This window comes from Rhinoderma darwinii, chromosome 2 (genome assembly GCF_050947455.1).
Source record: "Rhinoderma darwinii isolate aRhiDar2 chromosome 2, aRhiDar2.hap1, whole genome shotgun sequence".
In the NCBI taxonomy this organism is placed as follows: domain Eukaryota; kingdom Metazoa; phylum Chordata; class Amphibia; order Anura; family Rhinodermatidae; genus Rhinoderma; species Rhinoderma darwinii.
The window spans coordinates 421,938,766-421,962,603 of NC_134688.1; the positions used below are offsets into that span (position 1 = coordinate 421,938,766).

General features: G+C 42.2%; 1 protein-coding gene across 6 annotated transcripts in view; it reads left to right on the forward strand.

Annotated features, from left to right (window-relative positions):
- The window catches only part of NEK8 (NIMA related kinase 8), a 234,362-nt gene that overhangs the window by 37,836 nt on the left and 172,688 nt on the right, over positions 1–23,838 (forward strand). For 3 of the 6 annotated variants that reach the window (XR_012881570.1, XR_012881571.1, XM_075854279.1), the window contains exons 10-13: positions 6,821–6,938; positions 11,982–12,132; positions 14,702–14,865; positions 15,575–15,733. Coding sequence is in view for 4 of the 6 variants with exons in the window: in XM_075854279.1 (XP_075710394.1) it covers positions 6,821–6,938; positions 11,982–12,132; positions 14,702–14,865; positions 15,575–15,733 (592 nt within the window). In the remaining 2 variants the exon portion in view is untranslated. Of the gene's footprint in view, positions 1–6,820; positions 6,939–11,981; positions 12,133–14,701; positions 14,866–15,574; positions 15,734–16,957; positions 17,051–18,254; positions 18,781–23,838 lie in introns of those variants that run through there. The other 3 variants (XM_075854280.1, XM_075854281.1, XM_075854282.1) reach the window with 3 other exon arrangements.

Sequence of the window (23,838 nt, forward strand, 5' to 3'; positions counted from 1 at the left end):
AAATAGCCTGGTCTGACCACCTGATGGATGGGCAGAAAAGGCCCTTTTACCTTGGCCGAAGATCAGAGGAAAGGAATGCTCGTTCCCGAGCATCGGCCCATGTAAAAGTGTCCACCGATCAGCTGACAACCGGCTGATCACATTTTTTATGCGGCCTTAAAAAAGATCATCATTGTAGGCAGCACATTTCCTTGTGTAAACACGATGTGCCGGTCGACAATAATTCACCCATTCAGTTCAATGATGGCTCCATGTAAATGGAGTTGAAAGAACCCCCTTCGACGTGCTACATTGTCAATCTGCGCTAGTTTAGATGCATGCAACTGCCAGCTTAAAGGGCCCTTAAAGTCTTTGTACACCTTTGAAATCTATTTTTTTTCTTTTTCTTTATAAAAATGTATATCAGTGTGATTGGTGCAGTTTTCAAAATCCTTTTTTTTTTTTTTAAATAGTTTTTGCTTTTTAAGATACAGCTGCTTTGTATCCTGTATACCGATCAGCTGTATCTAGCACTGGAACCGGTATCTGTCAGGTCCGCGGCAGGCCAAGCTGCTATCGATCACGTCTAAGTTCATAACTTAGATGTGATCTATTACAGGTCGATCCTAACGGGTTCAGGTCTTAGCGCACGATATTAAAAAAAAAATAAATAATTATTTCAAAGGTGTACATAGCTTTGAAGGTCCTTTTACACGGGCCAATAATCGGGCAAACGAACGTTCATGTGACAAGGCAACGATCAGCCAATGAACGAGCAAACGCTCATTCATCCCTGGTCGTATCTTTTATGCAGCATGAAATATTAACATTGTCAGGAGCGCATCTTCCTGTGTAAACAGGGCGATGTGCTGCCGACATGATAGAAATTTATAGGAATGAGCGATTGTAGTAACGTTTCATCGTCCCCATGCATCGCTACTTGTGAAAGGAGCAAATGAGCGCTGATCAATGAGCTGTCTTGTTGATCGGCGCTCGTTTACACGGCCCATATCGGGCCGTGTAAGAGGACCCTTAAGGTCCTATTACATGACCCAACGAGGGCCATGTAAACGAGTTCCGATCAGGAGAGACAGCTTGTTGATCGGCGCTCGTTTGCTCCTTTCACAGGAAGCTATTGTCCGTAATGTATGGGGACAAGCGCTCCACATACATGTCGGCAGCGCATCTCCCTGTTTACACAAAGACATGTGTTGCCAACAATAATAATATTTTAGGCTGCGTAAACGATGAACAGCCATTATTGAAAAGCTCAAGACGTATATATTTAACGGATGCCTGTGAAGGAAGCCATACAGTGGCATACGTCACCGATAGGCTCCCAATTTTAAAAAAAGTATATGATTTGATGTTCCTAGCACCACAATCGCATGTGCCATGGAGACGGACTCATCATGTTTAGTGCTGAAGTCTCTCTGCAATGAACGCTGCCAGACGCTATCCTTTACTCTGAGTGACAGCTCTAGCATTCAATCAGGCAACCACTAGAGCCGTTACTCAGAGCAGAGAGCGACATTTGCGACTGCCGCAACGAGGACAATAAAATGGTGATTTTTTTTGGGGGTCATGCAACGTGCATGACAAACAACATTAGTATCCTTTTGCTTCTCTCCCCACCATTTATATAGTGCTGTAAGCCGTTTTAAGGACTTGCCTTTCTAGACGAAGGAAAGTGCACCGAAACGCGTGTTAGGGTGGACGCCAATCTGTTGCTCTGTCTGTGTACCACATTATGGGTCAGTATGGTTGTTTTGTTTCATGATTGTATCATGAGCTACCTATTTTTATTGTAATACTATCTATACTGTCAAAATACCGCTTATTATTAGCTTTACTATATATATTTTTTATAACATTTATAATTGGTGACTCACCATGTTAATATTTTACACCATACCTATGCTTACTATATAATTTTTATCAGAGCATATGACTAGGCTGTCCTCTTATTAGTGTGTCTGTGGAACTTTTTAAATATAAAAGTTCCAAGTAATAAAATAAAAAAATCGCCCCTTTTCCCTTATGAATATTTTATTATTGAAAAAAAATGAAAACATTTAATAAGCTATACATAATTGAAATGGTGGCGTCTGTAACAGCCTGAACTATAAAAAATATTATGAACACCGTAAAAAAAACAAAACCTAAAGAACAATGTCAGTATTTTAGTTTTTTGATCACCTTGCCTTAAAATATGACTAAAAAGTCGTATGTATCCACAAATGGAACCAATAAAAACTGCAGCTCGTCTTGCAAAAAGTTGTAAAACATAAAAAAACAATATAAATTTAGTAGCGGCGGAAATGTACTAACCTACAGAATAAAGTTAAAGAGACTCCCGTGGAATGTCTATTCACTGTCTAAACACTTCAGTATCGGTAATGTGTTAGTATAAGACAGCACATAGCGCTCTATGCGCTGTCTAAATGAATGGAGAGGTGTGCATGACGCTGATTGGTCAGAGTCATACACACCTCTGTACAACGCCCACTTGGTCTAAAGTAAAACACGCCCACTTGGCCTTTAAGCAACTCATTAGAATAAATCTAAAATCGCTAATAAAGTGGTGAATATCAGATCGTTTTTTTAAATAAAAAGCTCTGCTGTCACCTACATTATAGCACCGATCTCCTTATGTAGGAGATAGGACACTTATAATGTGGTGACAGAGTCTCTTTAACATGTCATTTATAATGCAGTCAATGCTGTATAAAAAAAAAACAATATCAAAATTGCTGTATTTTGGTCACCTTTAGCCTCCCAAAAAATAGGTTAAAAAGTGATCAAAAACTCACATGTACTCCAAAATGGTAACAATAAAAACTACAGCTCATCCCGCAAAAAAACAGCAGTCATACCACTACATCTATGAAAAAATAAAAAAAGTTATGGCCCCCATAAGTCAAGAAAGAAAAAATGTGCAGTTTCAAGAGGCCCTAATATTAGGGAACCAGGAAGTGGAGGGCTCAAACATATCTGCTGGAAGCAAGGGTGCCCGTATTATACCAGGACAACACTTTCCCAGGATATTTCCCCAAACTTCAAAGGTGCAAAGTTTATACCAAAAAGGGGATAAGAAAGGACACCATTTATCAGTGCAACACTGGCCTGTGCAGAAAGGATTGCTTCAAAGTGTAACAAACGTCGTTTTTTTTTGTTTTTTTTTACGCCATTATTATACCATCATGTCCTGATGTACTCCACACAGCTTACATATGCCCCCACATTATAAACTGAAATACCAGTAAACCTCCAAATAAAACTACTACTAAGCAATATCTGCGCTCCAAAAGTCAAATGGTGCTCCCTCCCTTCTGAGCCCTACACTGTGCCCAAACAGCAGTTTAGTTCCACATATATAGCATCGCCACACCTTGGTGTGTGTCTCCTGTGGCACAACCTGGGCACAAATATTTGCCACAGAAATGGCATATTTGGAGAAAAATTTCAATTTTTCTTTGCACCACCCACAGCGCATTCATTTATGGAAAAGACCTGTGTGGTATTTTAGTAGTTTCTAGGAGTTTCTGAAATCGGGGCACTTTTGGGGAGTTTCCACTGTACTGTTACCTTAGGGGCTTTGAAAAGTGAATTAGTACCGAGAAACCAATCCAGAAAAATCTGCCCTCCAAAAGCCAAATGGCGCTCCTATAGAAGTTTATGACCACATGTGGCGTATTTCCGTACTCTGGAGGAGTTGCTATACAAATGTTGGGGGGGGGGGGGGCATTTTCTTCTTTATCCCTTGTGGAAATTATTATTTTTTTAGCTAAAACCACAAAATTTAAATTTTTCATGTCCAAATTTGGGGGGGGGGGGCTTTTTCTTCTTTATTCCTTGTGGAAATTATAATTTTTTTTAATCTAAAACGATAACATTTTATTTTTTCATTTTTATATCCAAATTTTATTAAGATCCATGAAACACCTATGGGGTCATTTCAATACATACATACATACATATAAATGTAGAAATATGCTAATTTTTGCACATTTTCTCTAAGTGTTGGTATTTTTCACAAATAAACGCTGAATCTATCGACCAAATGTTACCTCTGACATAAAGTACAATATGTCACGAGAAAAAAATAATCTCACAATTGCTCGGATAGGTAAAGGCATTCCAAAGTTATTACCACATAAAGTGACACATGTCAGATTTGAAAAACGAGGCTCTGTCAGGAAGGTCAAAAGTAGCTACAGCGAGAAAGAGTTAGGGCTTATTCAGACGAACGTATAATATGTCCGTGCAGCGCGCGTGATTTTCACGCGCCTCGCACGGACCTATGTTAGTCAATGGGGCCGTTCAGACTGTACGTGATTTTCACGCGCCTCGCACGGACCTATGTTAGTCAATGGGGCCGTTCAGACTGTACGTGATTTTCACGCAGTGGACATGTCCTATATTTGCCTGTTTTTCGCGCATTACACACCCATTGAAGTCAATGGGTGCGTGAAAACCACGCACGGCACACAGAAGCACTTCCGTGTGATGCGCGCTACAGTAGTCAAAACTATGAATGAAAACAGAAAAGCACCACGTGCTTTTCTGTTTACTAACATACAAACAGAGTGTCATAATGATGGCGGATGCGCGAAAATCACGCAGCCGCACATCCATGCTGATGCCACACGGAGTTGTTATGGACCTTTTGCGTGCGCAAAACGCACACGCTCGTGTGAATCCGGCCTTAGGCTGTAAAATGGAGTGTCAAGGTAAACTTGTGCTTCTACTGCAGTTTTACCTTTATTGGTGCCAGGGAAATAACTAATTGTTCTTGGCGCTGTAAATTACCAGATCAGGACATGTTTGGCTAACTGATTAGAGTTCGGCTATGTTCTCTGTGTCGGGGGTTTCCGTTCTTCTGCTCAGTCAGACGAACGGCACAAGGGAAAACAAAGCGACTGTACCGTTGCACCACGGATACCATTGGCGGCCGACGGTACTCATTGAGTTTAATGGATTCCGTTGGGGTGTCTGTGGTTTTACAGGAAACAATAGTGCAGCACGCTGCACTATTGTTTCCGGTAATAGCCTAATCTGCGATGGAGATCTCCAATGCAGATGTAAACGAGGCCTTATCCAGATTTAAGATGAAAGTCCTCATTCATATACTGATCAATAAATAAAACAATTTATACTAATAGTAATATTATCTAACAGCAAAACTAAAACCTTCGTACTACTCTCTAAACTTGTTGATATTCTTTATGTGCCTAAATGATTCAGTCATCTTCTTTCTCTTTTTTCCACAAAGCTTCACACTTTAATCTTCTTGGGTATTTCATGGTAAGCTTGTTTCTTAGACGTCATGCTAATTGGTTATCCAAATGTGGACCATTTTATTACTATGGTGAAAAGTTGACGTGTTGCTTGGCACAACCAATCATATTCCAGTTGTCATTTTCTGTTGTATATTGGACCAAAACAAACAGATGCCTGGTTGATAGACGTGTATGGCTCTTTTTACACTTCGTTTCGAGTCTACATGGGAGGTATATGTCAGGAGTATTTCCCAACTTATACCTCCAATGGAGGCCTGTGATACTCTTTTGGCATCCATCGGATGAATGGGGCCTTGTGGATACGTTTGGCATATTCATCGGGCGCTATCCTGGTGCATACGGCGAACATGCACTGCATACAGAGTGATAAGACCCTAACTCCACTTTTTATGCAGTAGTATTTATGAATGAAAACCCATGTTAAATACAATTGCTTGCAAAGAGTTATCAAGAATAATCAGAACATAGTGGAACTTGGCTGCGTACTTTGACTGCCGACACATATGAGTTTGTCTTAAATGCCAGCTGCTTTTTTTAAATTGTTTTTTCTTGCACAAAATTCTAGTCATGGTAAAGAAAATCAACTGCTTTAGCACCACCAAGAAGGTGACAATTGTTAACGAGCAATCTCATACAATGACTTTTAGTTATTGTTTATCTTACCAGTTTACAAACAGTGGATAAACTCTGCAAACTAAGAGCTCATGCCCGTTTTGTACAGAACAGTGAGGGTATGTTCACACGATAGACTAAAAACGTCTGAAAATACGGAGCTGTTTTCAAAGGAAAACAGCGCCTGATTTTCAGACGTTTTTTAAGCCACTCGCGATTTTCACATCGTTTTTTACGCCCATTTTTGGTGCTGATTTCTATAGATTCTATGAAAAACGGCTCCAAAAACGTCCCAAGAAGTGACCTGCACTTCTTTTTCACGGCCGTTTTTTTACACGGCCGTAAAAAAACGGCCCATCGGAACAGAATGCCGTTTTTCCTATTGAAATCAATGGGCAGATGTTTGGAGGCGTTCTGCTTGAAAAATAGGCCGTGTGAGCATACCCTAATAGGTCTTCCATAGAAGGTGCATATTTCCATTCATATATCACCCTACATATAGAGCCTGTATGGCAGCACACAAAGGGCGTACAGCTGCGTACTAAGGAGCCGTATGCCCTCCATGCAGTGCCATGTGCATGAGCCATTACTAATTAATCAGATGTTAAACAAAAAAAAACTATTTTTAACTATATTTGCAATATTTATCAAACATCCTTACAATTATTGCAAATATATTTTCGTTTATGCCCCTTTAATGACCAAGGTTTTCAAAAGAGGCAAATATTAATGTCTATGGCCAGCGTAGATTTAAAATCCAATAAATGAATATAACTTAATCAATGGTGAAACTCTCAGGGGATTGTGCATGAGAAAACGATGGCTATGGATTTATAATAAGAGGGTCTACAGTAGTCCTAATGCAAGTTAAAAGTTGGCTTTTTGATAAGATCCTTATGCTGGACTTCTTCTGCTTTCTCCCACAGCCCAAGATAGTAGAAGCTCTCCTGGGTTATGAGATAGTTCACGTGTCCTGCGGGGCTTCACATGTTCTTGCTGTTTCAAATGAGAAAGATGTGTTTTCCTGGGGCCGTGGAGACAATGGTAAGGCTTGTTCTGACCTCTCTCTACATAAATCTGTGTAAATAGCTTATTTGACAGTCTGACACTGTCATTACATATGGGTCTTGTTCTTAGACAGTTTTACTGTCCTGAGTGCTGAAACTGTAACCTTTGTACAGGTAGAACAAGAATGTCTTGGTTTGGTTCACACAAGGGACCATAAGTTCTTGTCATAGGGGCTAATGATGCTAATTGGTTCTTACGGCAGTCGTGCACCTTACAAGTCACTAGAGTCTTTTCCGACAACAGCTGAGACCTTGCAATGTGTCAGATCTTATATTTGCTAACATTTGGAAAAAAATAATCAGTGCTGCAAAGCTAACTCCGCAAAATCACTCTATGCTGCAGTTTTATTGCTATATGTTCCAGTGTACCACTGGTGTATATACTTCAGTATTGCAACATCCATTTTTTTTTTTTTATTATCAACTCATTCCTAATAATTTTCTTCTCACAGGTTTCTAACTGGCTTTAAAGCGGTTGTGTCATAAAGCCAACCCCTTTCCATATGCCCTATTAGGTTACGGACCCCCTCTCTTTGTGCTCTGGCGGACCCGGCCCAGCCTCGTCATACATGGTCGCCAATTTAGTTGAATGGTGGCCATGTAAGACTTCATGTCCCCTGCAATAACGACTGCTCACCAGGGGCTAAAGAAGCTGGACCTGATCGCCGAACTGCCTTCTGTTAGGAAAGGGGTCGTCAACCCTGTTAATTCGAATTATTACATTTTCTCCAAAAGAATTGACAATTTGTAACGCCGGCGGCGGGCCCCATATCTGCCAGTGGTCCCCTCCACCGGGTCTTGTGCCTCTTTCGGTGCTCTCAGTCTTCTGCGGCTCACGATCACCAGATCACTAGTGAGAGCGCGCTCTGGCCATCTCTTAAAGGGCCATTGCGCGCAAAATTCTAAAAGTTTCTCAATCACCCCTGCTGTTTCCCAGGACTATTTAAGGCACCTGTCCTCTATCTCCTAAGTGCCTGAGCAATGTTGTTGCTAACCCAGTGTTAGTCTGCAAAGGTTCCATAACCTTTTCCTGAAAACTGTGTTAGTGACTATCCAGTGTACGGGTCAAGTCCAGTGTCTGATGACTTTATCTCTCGCCACTATTGGTGGCCTACATTGCCCAAAAATGTTATGGACTGTCTCCTCTTGTACCAAGTGTGCTCAAAATACAATTACTCACTCAAGGCCTGCAGGACTACTCCAGCCATTGCCAGTTCCGAACAGCCCTTGGCAACAAATAGCCATGGACTTCATTACAGATTTTCCTCTCTCTGATGGATGCTCCACTACTTGGGGTGTTGTGGACCATTTTTCCAAGATGGCACATTTTGTTCCTCTGTCTGGTCTTCCTTCAGCACCTCGTCTGGCAAGTCTATTTGTTCAACATGTTTTTCGTATGCACGGTTTGCCCCTCATGTCGTGTCTGATAGGGGTGTGCAATTCACATCCAAATTCTGGACAGCCCTGTGCAAACTTTTAGATGTGAAATTGGACTTTTCGTCTGCATACCACCCGCAATCAAACGGCCAAGTTGAAAGAATTAACCAAGGGCTTTAAAAGTCTCTTCGCCATTTTGTATCTGCTCAACACGAAAACTGGGTATATCTCCTTCCATGCGTCGAATCCTCTTATAATAAGCACACGTTTGAATCTACTGCTACATATCCATTTTTTATTGTTTAAAGCCAACATCCGTGTGTCCTTCCTCCTGTACCTACTACATCTCAAGTGCCTGCATCTAATGTTTCTTTTGGAAGTTTTCTCTAGATCTGGCAGCAAACCAAGTCTACAATCCTGCAGGCGGTGGATCGCATGAAAAAGAATGCTGATAAGAAAAGAAGACCACCTCCTCAGTTCCTTCCCGGAGTTAAGGTGTGGTTATCTTATAAGAATATACGCCAGAAAATTCCCTCCTACAAATTGGGTTTCTCGGTCCCTTTGAAGTCTTGCAACAGATTAATCCGGTATCCTACAAGTTACGTTTAGCTCCTACCCTCAAGATTCCCAATTCCTTCCACATATCTCTCCTGAAACCTGTGATCCTCAACCGGTACAGCAAGTCCTCCAATTCTACTGCCCCCAGGGGTTTAGCTGATGTCTTTGAAGTCAGGGAGGTTCTGGACCACACAGGCTTGGAGGAAAGACTTTTTATCTTGTGGACTGGAAGGGCTTTGCTCCTGAGGAGAGATCTTGGTAGCCTGAAGAGAACACTGATCCCCCAGCTCTCAGTCAGAAGTTCCTCCTGCACTATGGATCTAAGACGAGGGGGCGTAAGAGGGGTGTACTGTAACGCCGGCGGCGGGCCACGCATCTGCCAGCGGTCCCTGTCACCGGGTCTCATGCCTCTCTCGGTGCTCTCAGTCTTCTTCGGCTCACGGCCACCGAAATCCCTAGTGCGCGCGCTCTGGCCCCCTCTTAAAGGAACAGTGTGCGCGAAATTCTAGAAGTTTCCCAATCACCCCTGCTGTTTCCCAGGACTGTTTAAAGAGGCTCTGCCACCAGTTTAATACTTCCCGATCTCCTACTTAATCTAATAGGCTCTGTGTTGTAGATAACTACTGTGTTGTTGTTTTTTCTTTTTTAAACGTTTATTAGTGACAAAGTTATGAGCATTTTAACATTTATGCTAATTTTTAGTAAAAGCCCAACGGGGCGTTTTTTTTTTAGTTTAACCAACTGAGCGTTGTAAAGAAAAGTGTATGACCCTGACCAATCAGCGTCATACACTTCTCTTCATTCATGTCCAGCTTTAGTCACAGCACAGCGTGATCTCACGATTTTCTAAGCAAACCAACTGACCTACCTATGTTTGTATGTTGCATTCGACACCAAGTAAAATACTGCATCCAATCATCATTTCTATTTTTGGAAACCATCCAACAACTTTTTGGTAACCAGAAGACTGAGATTTTAAAAGCTACTAAGCGGATTTGAGGAGTTGATCACATGGGACACAGTGAATTATCCTATTGAATGGCCATGTACAGATTATCCGGTAACCAATCATGTATTTAACTATATTTAATACATTAAATCAATGCCCCCAAATGGTTCTTGTGATCTCTCGAGATAACGCTGTGCTGTGACTAAAGCTGGACATGAATGAAGAGAAGTGTATGATGCTGATTGGTCAGCGTCATACACTTTTCTTTACAATGCCCACTTGGTTAAAGTAAAAAAAACACCCAGTTGGGCTTTTACACAAAATTGCCAGATCATCTTCCCAGGTACTCTACCCCAGAGACTGTTACTGACTGTTGTTTTGGCCAGCTGCTACTTCGCTACGGCGGAGCGGCCTAGTGGGTCCACATACCCCACAGGCGTGACAAAGCCATCTTCCGGTAATCCAGCACAAGCCAGCTTCCGATAATCCAGCACGAATCAGCTTCCAGCTATTCGGCACCAGCCTGACATCCAGGTACCATCGACTGTTCTTTATTTGTTTGGCCAGCTGCTACTCAATTACAGCGGAGTGGCCCAGTAGGTCCACAACAACGGTGGACATTACACAATTTCTCAACAATTCGGATCTCATTCACTATCTGTATATCCTATATGTCTTGTGCATCTCTGATTTTTCAATTGGAAATACTATTCATGTGTGCCAACATTATATGTTTTTGTTGTTTTGGGTATAAATTTATGGGGTCCGGATTTGGTTTTGTTTTAAAAGAAACCTAACTTGTTTCCGAAGCTTGCCTTCTCAACCTAATTTAGTTTTACACCCTGATGACGACCATTGATGATCTCAAGCATTCATTTTTTTTTCGTAGCAAAAAATTACTTAATGGCATCTATTCTTTAGGATTTGTTATGCATTAAAGATGGCATACTACAATGCATCAAATAAATAAAATTGACATTTTGGCAGTCCACAAAATGTAAGCTTTTACTCACAAGAACCATTTGGCGGCATTGATTTAATGTATTAAATATAGTTTATTTCATAATATTTTACTACTGATTGTTTCTGGATAATCTGTACATGGCCATTCAAGAGGATAATTCACTGTGTCCCACGAGAGCAACTCCTCATATCCGCTAAGTAGCTTTTAAAATCTCAGTCTTCTGATTACCAACAAGTTGTTGGATGGTTTCCAAACATAGAAATGATGATTGGATGCAGTGGCGTAACTACCGCCGCAGCGGCTGCTACGGGGCCCGCGGCATGAGGGGGCCCGTGTCGCCCGCCGGCACAGGTCCCCACCATGGCCGGAGGCTCCGCTAGCAGGCGCTATGGCTGCTACAGCACGACGCCACTGAACACTACGGCAGAGCAGGGAGGTATCTCCCCGCTCTGCCATTAAACAAATATCCACAGGATAGGGGATACATGTGTGATCGCTGGCAGGGATAGGGAGGTCTGTATGGCGTTATCTACAGGGGGGGCTGTATGGCGTTATCTACAGGGGGGGCTGTATGGCGTTATCTACAGGGGGGCTGTATGGCGTTATCTACAGGGGGGGCTGTATGGCGTTATCTACAGGGGGCAGTATGGCGTTATCTACAGGGGGGGCTGTATGGCGTTATCTACAGGGGGCTGTATGGCGTTATCTACAGAGGGGGCTGTATGGCGTTATTTACAGGGGGATGTATGGCGCTATCTACAGAGGGGGCTGTATGGAGTTATCTACAGGGGGGCTGTATGGCGTTATCTACAGGGGGGGCTGTAAAAAAGGCACTATCTACAAGGGGGGGTTGTGTGACACCCAGGGGAGGGGGGGCCCCAGTCAAAAGTTTGCTATGGGGCCCAGTCTTTCCTAATTACGCCCCTGATTGGATGCAGTATTTTACTTGGTGTTGAATGCAACATACAAACATAGGTAGGTTAGTTGGTTTCCTTAGAAAATGTCCCTAGTGTGTGTCTGAGGGAAATTGTGAACCAACTAGGGACAAGTACTGATGTAAGTTTATTCTGTATGCAGCGCTGTGGAACATGTACGAAAAAGAAATAGTTAAAATAACAGAATCTTTTGATACATCTTTCTCTCCGTTAAAATTCTTACTTTTCTTCCCGCAGGACGACTTGGCCTTGGGAACCAGGAATCTCACAACTCTCCTCAGCAGGTAGCAATCCCACAGGAATATGAACCGCAAAAAGTCGTGTGTGGCATTGACAGTTCCATGATTCTAACAGTGGGCAATCAGATCTTGTCCTGTGGCAGTAACAGGTAGGTAAACTTTAGGCTGATATTGGTGTAATTTGCCTGAAAATATTTGTCTTTCTATTAGACTCACACAAACAAAAGCTGGCCATAAACCATTACAAATCTTGTTCTGCCAGCTGACCCTTTCCACCATTAACATTTACGTTTGGTTGTGCATGTTATTTCTATGACAAGACGGTATGGACTGTGCCTGAGGGAATCTCCAGGTTGCACTTTACAGAATAGTTTCCAATAGTAACCGTTAACCAGATCACAGGCTAGAATATCAGAAACACAGTATAGATCAGGCAGCATCATAGGTGAACAAAGCAGAAGGCTGAGGCAGGTGCCCCCTGTAGAAAGGGACACACAGTGCCCCCTGTAGATACTGTCACACACAGTGCCCCTTGTATATAATGCCACACAATGCCCCCTGTATATAGTGCCACACAATACCTTCCATAAATAGTGCAACACAGTGCCCCCAGTAACCAGTGCCACACAGTGCCCCTTAGGATACTGTCATATACAATTCCCCCTATAGAAAATGCCACACAGTGCCCCCTGTAGAAAGTGGCACATAGTGCCCCTTGTAGATAGTGCCACACAGTGCTGCCGGTAGATAGTGTCACTCACAGTGCCCCCTCTACAAAGTGACACCGTGCGCCCTGTAAAGTGTCACAAACTGCCCCCTATAAATAGTGCCACACAGTGCCCCCTTTAGATTCTGTCATACACAATTCTCCCTGTAGAAAATGCCATACAGTGCCCCTGTAGAAAGTGCCACATAGTATCCATTGTAGAAAAAAGCAACGGATTGGAGCAGCACTGTGAGCAAATGCCTGACTAGGCTGGTGCAGAGCTTCAAAGATAAAGGAGTGACCTCTCCTTATGTGTTGGATATCCAAAAAAGAGAACGTGAAGCGGCACTCAAATAAAGTGAATTTATTCATCGAACATGGAACCACTTGTAGATAGTACCGCCTGTAGATAGTGTCACACAGAGTGCCCGGTTTAGGAAGTAATACAGAGCCCCCTGTAGATAGTGCCACACAGTACCCCCTGTAAATAGTGCCATACAGTGCCACCTGTAGATAGTGCCACACAAAATGGCCCCCTGTATAAAGTGCCACACAGTGCCCACTGTAGATTCTGTCATACACAATTCCCCCTGTAGAAAATGCCACACAGTGCCCCTGTAGAAATTGCCACATAGTGTCCCTTGTAGATAGTGCCACACAGTGCCGCCTGTAGGTAGTGTCACACAGTGTCCCCTGTAGTATGTGCCACACAGTGCCCCCTGTAGAAAATGCCACACAGTGTCCCCTGTAGAAAGTGCCCCCTGTAAATAGCGCCACACAGGGCCCCCTGTAAAGCGTGCCACAAAGTGCCCACTGTAGATACTGTCACACACAATTCCCACTGTAGAAAATGCCACACAGTGCCCCTGTAGAGAATGCCACATAGTGTCCCTTGTAGATAGTGCCACACAGTCCTGCCTGTAGATAGTGTCACACACCGTGCCCCCTGTAGAAAGTGACACAGTGCCCCTGTAAACCGTGCCACACAGTGCCCCTGTAAATAGTTCCACACAAAGTGTCCCCTGCATAAAGTACCACACAAAGTGTCCCCTGTAGATAGCGGCATATACAATTCCACCTGTAGGAAATGCAACTGTAGGAAATGCCCCTGTAGAAAGTGCCACATAGTGTCCATTGTAGATAGTGACACACAGTGCCGCCTGTAGATGGTGTCACACAGTGTCCCCTGTAGAAAGTGTGTGTCCCCTATGATTAGTGCCACACAGTGCTCCCTGTAAATAGTTCCACACAGTGCCCCTGTAAATAGTGCAACACAGTGCCCCCTGTAAATAGTGCCACACAGTACCTCCAGTAAATAGTGCCACACAGTACCCCCTGTCGACAGTGCCATACACAGTGCCTCCTGTAGTGTCACACACAGTGCCACCTATAGATAGCGCCACACAAAGTGAACCCTGTATAAAGTGCCTCACAGTGCCCCTTGTAGATACTGTCATACACAATTCCCCCTGTAAAATTGCCACACAGTGCCCCCTGCAGAAAGTGCCTTATAGAGTCCCTCATAGATAATGCCATAGCGTGCCGCCTGTAGATGGTATCACACACAGTCCCCCCTGTAGATAGTATAAAACAGTGCCCCCTGTAGATATTGTCACACACAGTGCTTCACAAATGTTGTACGGATGATGTTTGTTCAATGATGGATATCAGGCAGAGGACTGCAAGGTCAGGAAAAACATCTGATACCAAACAACCAAACTTATTGCTCAAGAACCAAACTTGTGTCCTGAGCCAGAATATTTAGGGGAACGCATAAAAACCAATCACATCAATATCTCACATATGCTGACCCTTTAGATCTACTGGAAAATGCATGTGCGTGCTGAGTAATCGAACATCGTCATGAGCTAGGGTAAGAGGAGCCCTGCTGCCTCACAGACCCGACACAGGGACAGGGTCAGGGAGCAGGTACAGGGAGACAGCGGACAAGTTGGACACTGTGACTGGTGGGTTGTTACAATACATTCACATGAAATACTTGATTTTGTCAGATTTAACAAGCTGGGTATAGATCAGATCTCTTCTGTTAATGAGCCCTCTTCAGAGAATCTCGTGGAAGAGGCCTACAACTTCACTCCTGCACAATCGGCACCTCTGAACCAAGAAGCCATCCTGTATTCTGATGTGGGCACTTCCCACTCTGCCGTAGTAACCGGTGAGTAAAATTTACATTGAGGGCTCATTCAGACAAGCGTAATACTTGTCCATGTGCTGTGCGTTTAAATCACTCACAGCACACGGACCCATGCAACTCAATGGGACCATTCACATATGCATTGTTTTTCACGTAGTGTGTGTCCGTTGCGTGAAACTCACTGCATTTCCTATATTGGTGCGTTTAAACATACCTAGTCGCCCATTGAAGTCTGTGGGCGCGTGAAAAACCCACGGAAAGCACACGGACGATATCCGTGTGCTCTCCGTGTTTCACTCATCAAATACATTGAAAAGCAGAGAAATATTTTTTTTTTTTAAATTAAGTGCTTGCACAGACGTGAAAAACACATGCCACACGCAAAGCACACTGATGCCAATACGCAACGCAGACGGACAAGAAATGTAGGAAAAATGCGGCGGTTTTTACGCACACAAATCGTACACGCTCGTCTGAATGTGCCTTAGGAGTGTGTAGGAAAAGTGAGAGTGAACCATGTTTACAATGGGATTTAGCATTTGTATTCGCTCAAATGACCGACACTTGTCTTCTTTTGTGAATGGCAAGGAAAGTTTCTTCAGTGTGTCTTTCTAGAGCTAACATTAGTGTTGACTTACTATTGTATGTGCAAACACACAGAGACATGTGAGATGAGTGGGTGAACTTTGAGAGTATCCCTTTTATTTAACTTTTTTTTCCTGTCTTTCAGCCTTGGGTCAGTGTTACACTTTTGGTAGCAATCAGCATGGACAGCTGGGCACTAACACGTACCGACATAGTAGAGTGCCCTTTCTTGTGAGTACACCACAAGGAATAAAGGTCACAATGGTGGCATGCGGTGATGCCTTCACTGTGGCTGTTTGTACAGGTGAGGCCATTAGTTTATATATTATGTCCATTAAATTTACAGCATACTGATTGCCTTTATTTATGGCACCAGACATGTGAAAAGCCAAATTGTAAACTTGTATAATCAGGCAATGCTTTATAAATATTTAACACATTCTTGTAATGTATTTTCTGAACTTTGCATTTCTTAATGGGGTTTTATAGCACATCGATTTAATATGCCATAAATGTCTGATAAGTGAGAGCTCAGCTGTTTCTCCCCTCCCCCACCTGTCCTAAAAACACATTATCGGAGATATGAAAACGAAATGAATAAGCATGATTGGTTGTTTCTGTATTTCCCAAAGAGTTCAGTGCAAACTAAACACGCATGCACAGGCATACCATTGGTCACATATTTATGGCGTATCCAATTAATATGCCATAAATGGGTTGTCCAGTCATAAGAAATTGATGGCTTTTCTTTAGGATAGGCCATCAACATCTTATCGGTGTTCGTCCAACATCCGGCACCCCCGCCATTTAGCTTTTTTGAAAGGGCCATGACGCTCATTACTGTCACTGCTCGTATTGTGAATCACCAACACACTTGTAGTGGCAGTGCACAGTATTACAGCCTTCTCATATTCACTTGAATGGGAGAAGTCTGTAATACCCTGAACTGCCACTACAAGTGTTTCGGCAATTCACAGTACGAGCAGGTAAGGAATGAAGGGAGTCGGACCCCCACCAATCAGATATTAATGGCCTATCCTGAGGATAGGCCATAATTTTCTTATGACTGATAACCCCTTTAATTGTGGGAAAACTCAATCAAACAATCCCCCCCACCCCCCCCCCGCCTAACCTTCTCTCATTATTTTAGTTATTTTCATTGGTAGGCCATGCTAGTAGTAGTGGACTATAGACCTCTGTATCTCATGTCCATGACACAAATATTCCGATAGCCCTTCTCTTGATATAGTTGTTGATGATGCACCCCAAGCAGAGCACATGACATGGTTTAGCTTGCCATGTACAGTCCTCCCTGCTCGCTTGTCCCTTATGTAGCATTAGCCAACCATTATGCAGCAGGAGCGAAGTGCTTGTTTCGGGAACTGCCGGTCCTGTATGGTGCTTCTCGTAGGCAGAGCTTAGTTAGAGCATACCCATTAGAGCAATAATTAATCGTCTTTCTTTTGAAACCTTGTAGTACGAGAGCAAGTCACAGTATGTGAGTGGAAAATATCCTGTTACATTACAGATTCTATAGGGTTTTCTAGGGTTAGGAAGCAAGCTGACCTTCCCACAGGCTGAAAAAAGCTGCTGACCATGTCTCCAGAAAAGGGCCGAAAAGGTAAATGAATACACTCATTTAGGTATGTCATCACCAATAATGGATGAAGCTGGCTATACACATTAGATCAAAGTCGTCCGAACCTGCTGATTTCAGAAGGATCAGCTACCAATCCAATGTCTATGGGAGCAGCACAACAGTGCAACGATGGCAGATGTCTTGGGAAATAAGTTTTTTAACATGCTTGTTCCTCTTTCCCTATTAAAATAAACATGCACGCTCGGCGTTTAGACTTGGATTCGCACATACCGTCCATTTTTTGCAGCGTTTTTAGCAGATTTTTTTGTGGGTGTTTGTTCTTTGCTAAATGTTTGCGGCCAGATGTTTGCCTTTAGTCAATAGAAAAAGTTCTCAGCGTATATAGTATTTTGGTTTGTAGCATTTCTTTGGTGTTCTTTTTATATCGCTGGCCGGGATTTATCATTACAAGCCAGCAGTGCCTGTGCAGTGAAGCGAGGTGTGCTGACTTCAGCTTGCTCCGGATGCCATCAGAGCTGAATTGTAATGATGAATCCTGGCTTGTGGGACGTCAGTTATACCAGGACTGCATGACCCTTCAGGAGACTGGGACCGCCCACATGACTCTTGTAGGGATAATTTACATGCAGCATGCACTACTTTATAACTTAATTTACACTTTATGCTGCTTGGGACAGTTTTGACAGGGGCATCTTTAGAAACCTTTAGATTATTGCCGGGTATAATGCCAAAGTGGCATTGTAGAGGCAGAAAATGTGGTTACAGCCACCCTTTAAATGCACAAAATTAATGGAGGCAACATGGAAGTGATGAGGGCTTTCATTTCCATGAAACTGTTTACTCGAGAATACCATTGCCAATCGAGGCAGGTTCTGGATTCAACCATAGCTGGACTAGAGGTGGCTGAATAAAATAGTATTATTATGTTATGTAGCTATTTGTGTCCTGAGATCATAAAGTTTGGGTTACAGTTCACAAGAGCAGATACGTCATAGTCCGTCATATGAATGTTTAGACTAGTGCTACACAAACAACAGTTTTTACACCTGCAGTTGTTTACCATTGTAGCAATAGGTTTGGATGGGTAAGCAGCAAACATCAGAGCATCCAGCCCAAAAACAATGTCCTGTCACTACACCAACATCTCAAACCACTGGTGTTGTTGTAGTGCTAATCCTTGGCTTCATCTAGCAAACTCTGTTAATTCGTATTTTTTGTATTGTAGGTTTCAGGAAAAAAGTGGAACACCGAGATTGTAAAACAATTTAAATCTCATGACCTTGAAATCCTATGGAAACATTAGTACGGAGTAGTAGTAGTTTTTCCAAGCTCTGTGGTACTTACAATAAATAAACACAATTATTCCACTTCAGATGCAGACGTATAGAATTGACATTGTGGGTAGGGTGTATCTGATGAGGAACACCACTGTGTACCAACATACTCACATTACTCATTGTGGGAAGCTCTGTACAGAAGAATAACATATTACCTTACCTGCTTGTTGACCATCCTTCCATCAGAAAATCATGGTAGAGTTTACTGTAAATTTGGAATATACTCCTACATCAGTTTATTACAGGGTGTTCTAAACTGAAATATGTTTTCGATGTCTCCAAGAATTTACTATTTGTTTGTATATTTTTGTTACAAAAACTTTTACATGTAGAAACATCCTTTTTATTTTAAAGGGGCTGTCGGGTTTAGAATATGTATTTTTAAATACCCCATTAAAGAATTCTCCCATCTTGCATCCATGACCCTCATCTATTATCCAAAGTTGAGATTGAATATCTTATTCTGGAGGACTAGGCACACCCATGCATTACATAAACAACCTATTAATTTCAAATGGCACGGTGTAATGCTTAATTTCCCCTGTGGTGGCGCTGCAGGGAAATTGAACACTTACTGCTGTGTTTCTCCACAGTTTACAGCTGATCACTAGAGGTCTCAGCAGTGGTCGATGCTATGATCTATGATCAGCTTATTGTTGGGGGAGCCTTCTAACAAAAAGAAATTGTCCAGAGTGGACATACACTTTAAGGTCTAGGTTTAGATGAATATGGACCTAGGGATTGTTAGATTCTTACCAACACTCTATCATGTCCACACTATTATTATTTACCTAATTGTGTTGATCGAGAGCAGTGTTCACCAACCTGTGGCTCTCCAGCTGTTGCAAAACTACAACTCCCAGCTCACCCTAATAGCCGGTGGCTGGACAGCTGGAGAGCCACAGGTTGGGGAACACTGATCTAGAGGATGGGAAACTAAAACCAAGTCTGGAATAGTTGCTAAGTTGTCCTTATAGCCGAAGAAAAGGTTCCTCTCTGACTCTCATGACATTCCTGAGTAGGCTGCTATAAAGAGATCTTATTCACTTTAAAGAAGAAACCATGAACCTACTTTTAGGCATGTGGCACTCATGTATTTATTATAATGCTGATCTGACAACCTAAGGCCATTATCATAAGCAGTTACATAATCTTATTATTTAATTGGAATATTCCCAGGTCAGCCAGGCTCATCAAGGTTGACAATGTCATAGCTATTTTTTTTTTGAAACAAAAGTTTTTTATTGAGAAAATAAGAAAACATCTGATGTACATACATTCCACTTTACCAGAGTATATCGGGACATCCCCCGCTGACAGTCATATATGAAGATCATACTTATAAAAGTCAAGGATGTTCAAAGCATACTTAAATATACATCTTAGGCCCATATAAAGTTGTAACATGAACAGTCAATGATATATAAAGGACTAAGAACATATGTACTCCTTTAGTAATATATTTGTTTTACTCGGATTTTGATACTAAATAAAATAATAAATAAATAAAAAAAAAAAAAAAAAAAAAAAGAAAACAGAAACCATCTAGGTCAAACTAAACAGAATTAACTAAAAACAGAACCAAAAAAATAACACTAAACCTTACTCACAGGATCATACATTTGTAAGGAGAAATGTTTTATGTGTGAAGAGCATCAACAAAGTAACGAGAATCAGTCCATTTATCCCAATGAAGACACTGGGTCCCTAGGGTTCTCTGCTGATAAATCGAACGTTCCATAATACAATTTAAATTGACACATTGAATCACCTCCCTCATCGTAGGAGTGGAGGTCTTCTTCCAATACCTAGCAATTAATATTCTTGCTGAGCACAACACATGAAAGATTACGGTCTTATCATGTGTATGAAAGTCGCCTAATCCCACATTAAGTAATGCCAACTCCGGAGTACATTCTAGCGGAAAATGTAGGACATTGGTTAATAGTTTATCTATTTTCTTCCAAAACGTCCTAAGAGCTGAACAAAACCAAAAAATATGCTTAAGAGTACCAATTTCCTTACAACACCTCCAGCACATATTAGAGGAGTTGGGGTAAATGAGAGATAGGCGGTGAGGTGTCAAATACCACCTGTATAATACCTTCCTAGAGGCTTCTAAATGGTGAGTGGAGTTGGATAGTTGAGAGGCCAGGGAGAAAGTAGCTTCCCAGTCTACACTACCCGTGGGCAATGCAAGATCCGTTTCCCATTTATCAACGAATAGAAGGTTAGATTTGTTCAACACTTCCAAAATGGCCTGATAGGCTTTGGACACCCCTTTTGCTCTTCTATCCGGCTGGTGAAAGTATATTTCGTAAGGTGTTTTAAGGGGAGAAGGAGTATCACTCATTCCCAACAAAAAGTGACGAACTCTAACGTATTTGTAAAATTCTGTAATTGGCAAATGATACTTAGTAGATAGCTCCGCAAAGGTAAGAAGTAGACCTTCACTCCACACGTCTCCCACCCTCTCAATGCCCTCCAATTCCCACATTGACAGGTTCATATCAGGTAACAAGTATGAGAGATTCTTAATGGATAACTCTGCTACCCTTAGTGGAACTAGGCCTCTTTTTACTACCATCATTTTCCATGAAGCAAAAGCAGCCTTGGTAGTTAACATAGTTGGGGTGGGAGTGGACTGTTTAAGTGCCATAGCCCATAGGTATGAATCTAAGGAGCTAACATTTTCCCATTCTTTTTCTATGAGAACCCAATGCAAGGACTGTGTAGGGTGCATCCATTGTCTAACCTGATCTAAAATGCAGGCGTGATAGTACGCTGTAATATGAGGGAAGCCTAAACCGCCTTGAGCGATTGGTAGGTAAAGAACCTGAGCCGCGACTCTGGCCCTTTGTTTTTTCCATACATATTTCACCAGTAAATTTTGTAATTTATGTAAATATGAGGTAGGGATCCAGATGGGCAAATTCCTAAACAGGTAGAGAATTTTAGGTAAAATCATCATTTTCAGTGCTGCAATACGCCCTACCCACGAAACCTCAAATTTAAGGAATTCCTCTAGCTCGCTGGATAACTGGCTCAGTAGCGGGGGGTAGTTAAGAGCATACATCTGAGAGGCTGGGAAAGATAATTTAATCCCTAAATAATTCAGCCCTCGAGTCGACCATTGAAAGGAGTACAAAGATTGCAAATTCTGAACCACCGAATCTGATAAGCCCATGTTCATAATTTGGGACTTATTTTCATTTAGTTTGTAATAAGAGACAGCACTGAACGTGCTTAGACTATTCATAATGTGTGGAAGGGAGGTGCAGGGGTCTGTCAGAATCATAAGAACATCATCAGCGAATAGACCTATTTTGTGTTCTGTTCGCCCTGCTTTTACCCCTCTGATTTCTGTGTTTGATCTTATGACCTCCGCCAAAGGCTCCATCACCAGAGTAAAAATCAGCGGGGAAAGCGGACACCCCTGACGCGTGCCATTAGTGATAAGAAATGGGGAAGATTGATACCCCGAGGCCAACACCGTAGCGGAAGGATGAGTGTATAGAGCCATAATGATGTCTCGAGCTTTCCCCACTATGCCAAATTTGGTAAGAACAGCCTCCAGGTAACCCCAGTGCACCCGATCAAACGCCTTCTCCGCATCCAAAGATAAAAGCAGAGAAGGCGTCCGACTTCTCCCCACCCAGTCGATGAGGTCTACAAACCTTCTCGTCCCATCTACCGAAGATCTCTGCCTAATAAATCCGACCTGATCTTGATGTATCAATTGAGGAAGTATCAAAGCCAATCTCGTGGCTAAGATTTTGGAGTACAACTTTAAATCTGTATTAAGTAGGCTAATGGGACGAAAGTTCTGCGGCCTGTCCACAGTCTTGCCCGGTTTAGGTAATGTTATAACTGTAGCTCGGAGCATTTCTGGAGGCATTTGACCCGTTGTGTGAATATGCGTGAATAAAGATAAAAGCTGGGGGCCTAGAATAGCTCGGAATTTTTTAAAATAGTCATTAGTAAGCCCATCAGGCCCTGGAGATTTTTGGGACTTCAGGGAACTTATAGCATCTCCAATTTCTGTCAGTTGGAAAGGTTGGGATAAGGTTTCCAGCTGGTCTGGCGTGACACACGGTAGCGCTACAGAGTCTAAAAATCCTGTAATGCCCAACGAGGAAGGTTGGGGAACCCCTGGATCCTGTTTTAAATTATAGAGAGAGGAGTAATATTGTGCGATAGAGTTCGCAATATCCTGTGGATTAAATAAAATCTCGTTTTGTTGGTTGTAAAGGAAGGGAATTCTAGATTTACAGTCTTGACGTTTTAGTTGTTGCGCTAAAAGAGTTCCCGCCCTATTACTGTGCCTGTAATACTTGACTTTCAGTCGTCTTAAAGCTTTATCGTATTTGTATAAGTCTAATTGGTGCAATTGTGTATGGAGATGTCCAATCTCTCGGGCTCTTCCTGTATCAAATGTCCCTTTATTTACCTGCGTAAGTCGGATAATATCTTCTAATAATTGAATTCTTTTAGCTTCCCTAATCTTTTTGTCCCTAGCTGCTAAACTAAGGAAGTGCCCTCTCATATAGGCTTTATGGGCACACCAAACCATTGTGGGAGATACCTCCGGGGATACATTAAATTGAAAAAACTCTTCTAGGTTAGTTACATGAGCGTCTTGGTATTTAGGGGAATTTAAGATAAAGTGATTAATCCGCCAGGGGAATGAAGGGGGTTTATTAAAATTTTCAGAGATTGAAATCGAAATAGGGGCGTGATCAGACCACGTAATGGGTCCAATTTGAGAGGAAGAGACCTTGTCAAACAAATACCTATCCACAAATACCATATCGATTCTCGAATATGTGCCATGAGGGTGTGAAAAGAATGTGAAATCCTTCTCATTTAAATGTTGCAAGCGCCAAACATCCACCAGACCCTCCTCTGACATAGTTTTGAATAATTCCGAGGGAGAATGCACCGCTCCCAGTGTTGTAGTGTCTAAAGACGGCCACATAACTTTATTGTAGTCTCCTACTATTATAAGATGCCCTTTTTGAATCTGATGAATCTTTCTAAAAAGTCTATTAAGGAATCGGATCTGATGAGTGTTTGGCGCATATACATTGACAATAGTATACTGTACATTATTCAAATGGCACACTAGAATGATATACCGGCCTCCAGGATCAATATGGATATGATCCTGTACAAATGCAACTGCGTGATTAATTATAATAGCCACACCTCTTTTCTTTGCAACTGCCGGGGCTGTACATATGTGGGGAAAATGCTTGTGCTTTAAACGAAATGTGTCTGCCTGATTTAAGTGTGTCTCTTGTACACATAACACCGATGCCTGCAATTTCTTAGCTTCAGCCCATAACATGGAGCGTTTGAAAGGGCTATTTAACCCTTTCGTGTTCAGGGAGGAAAATTTAAGTACCATATTGACGGTTAAAATGTACTTGCGTAAAGGCCCCTTTCACACGGTGTAACAACCCCATCTGT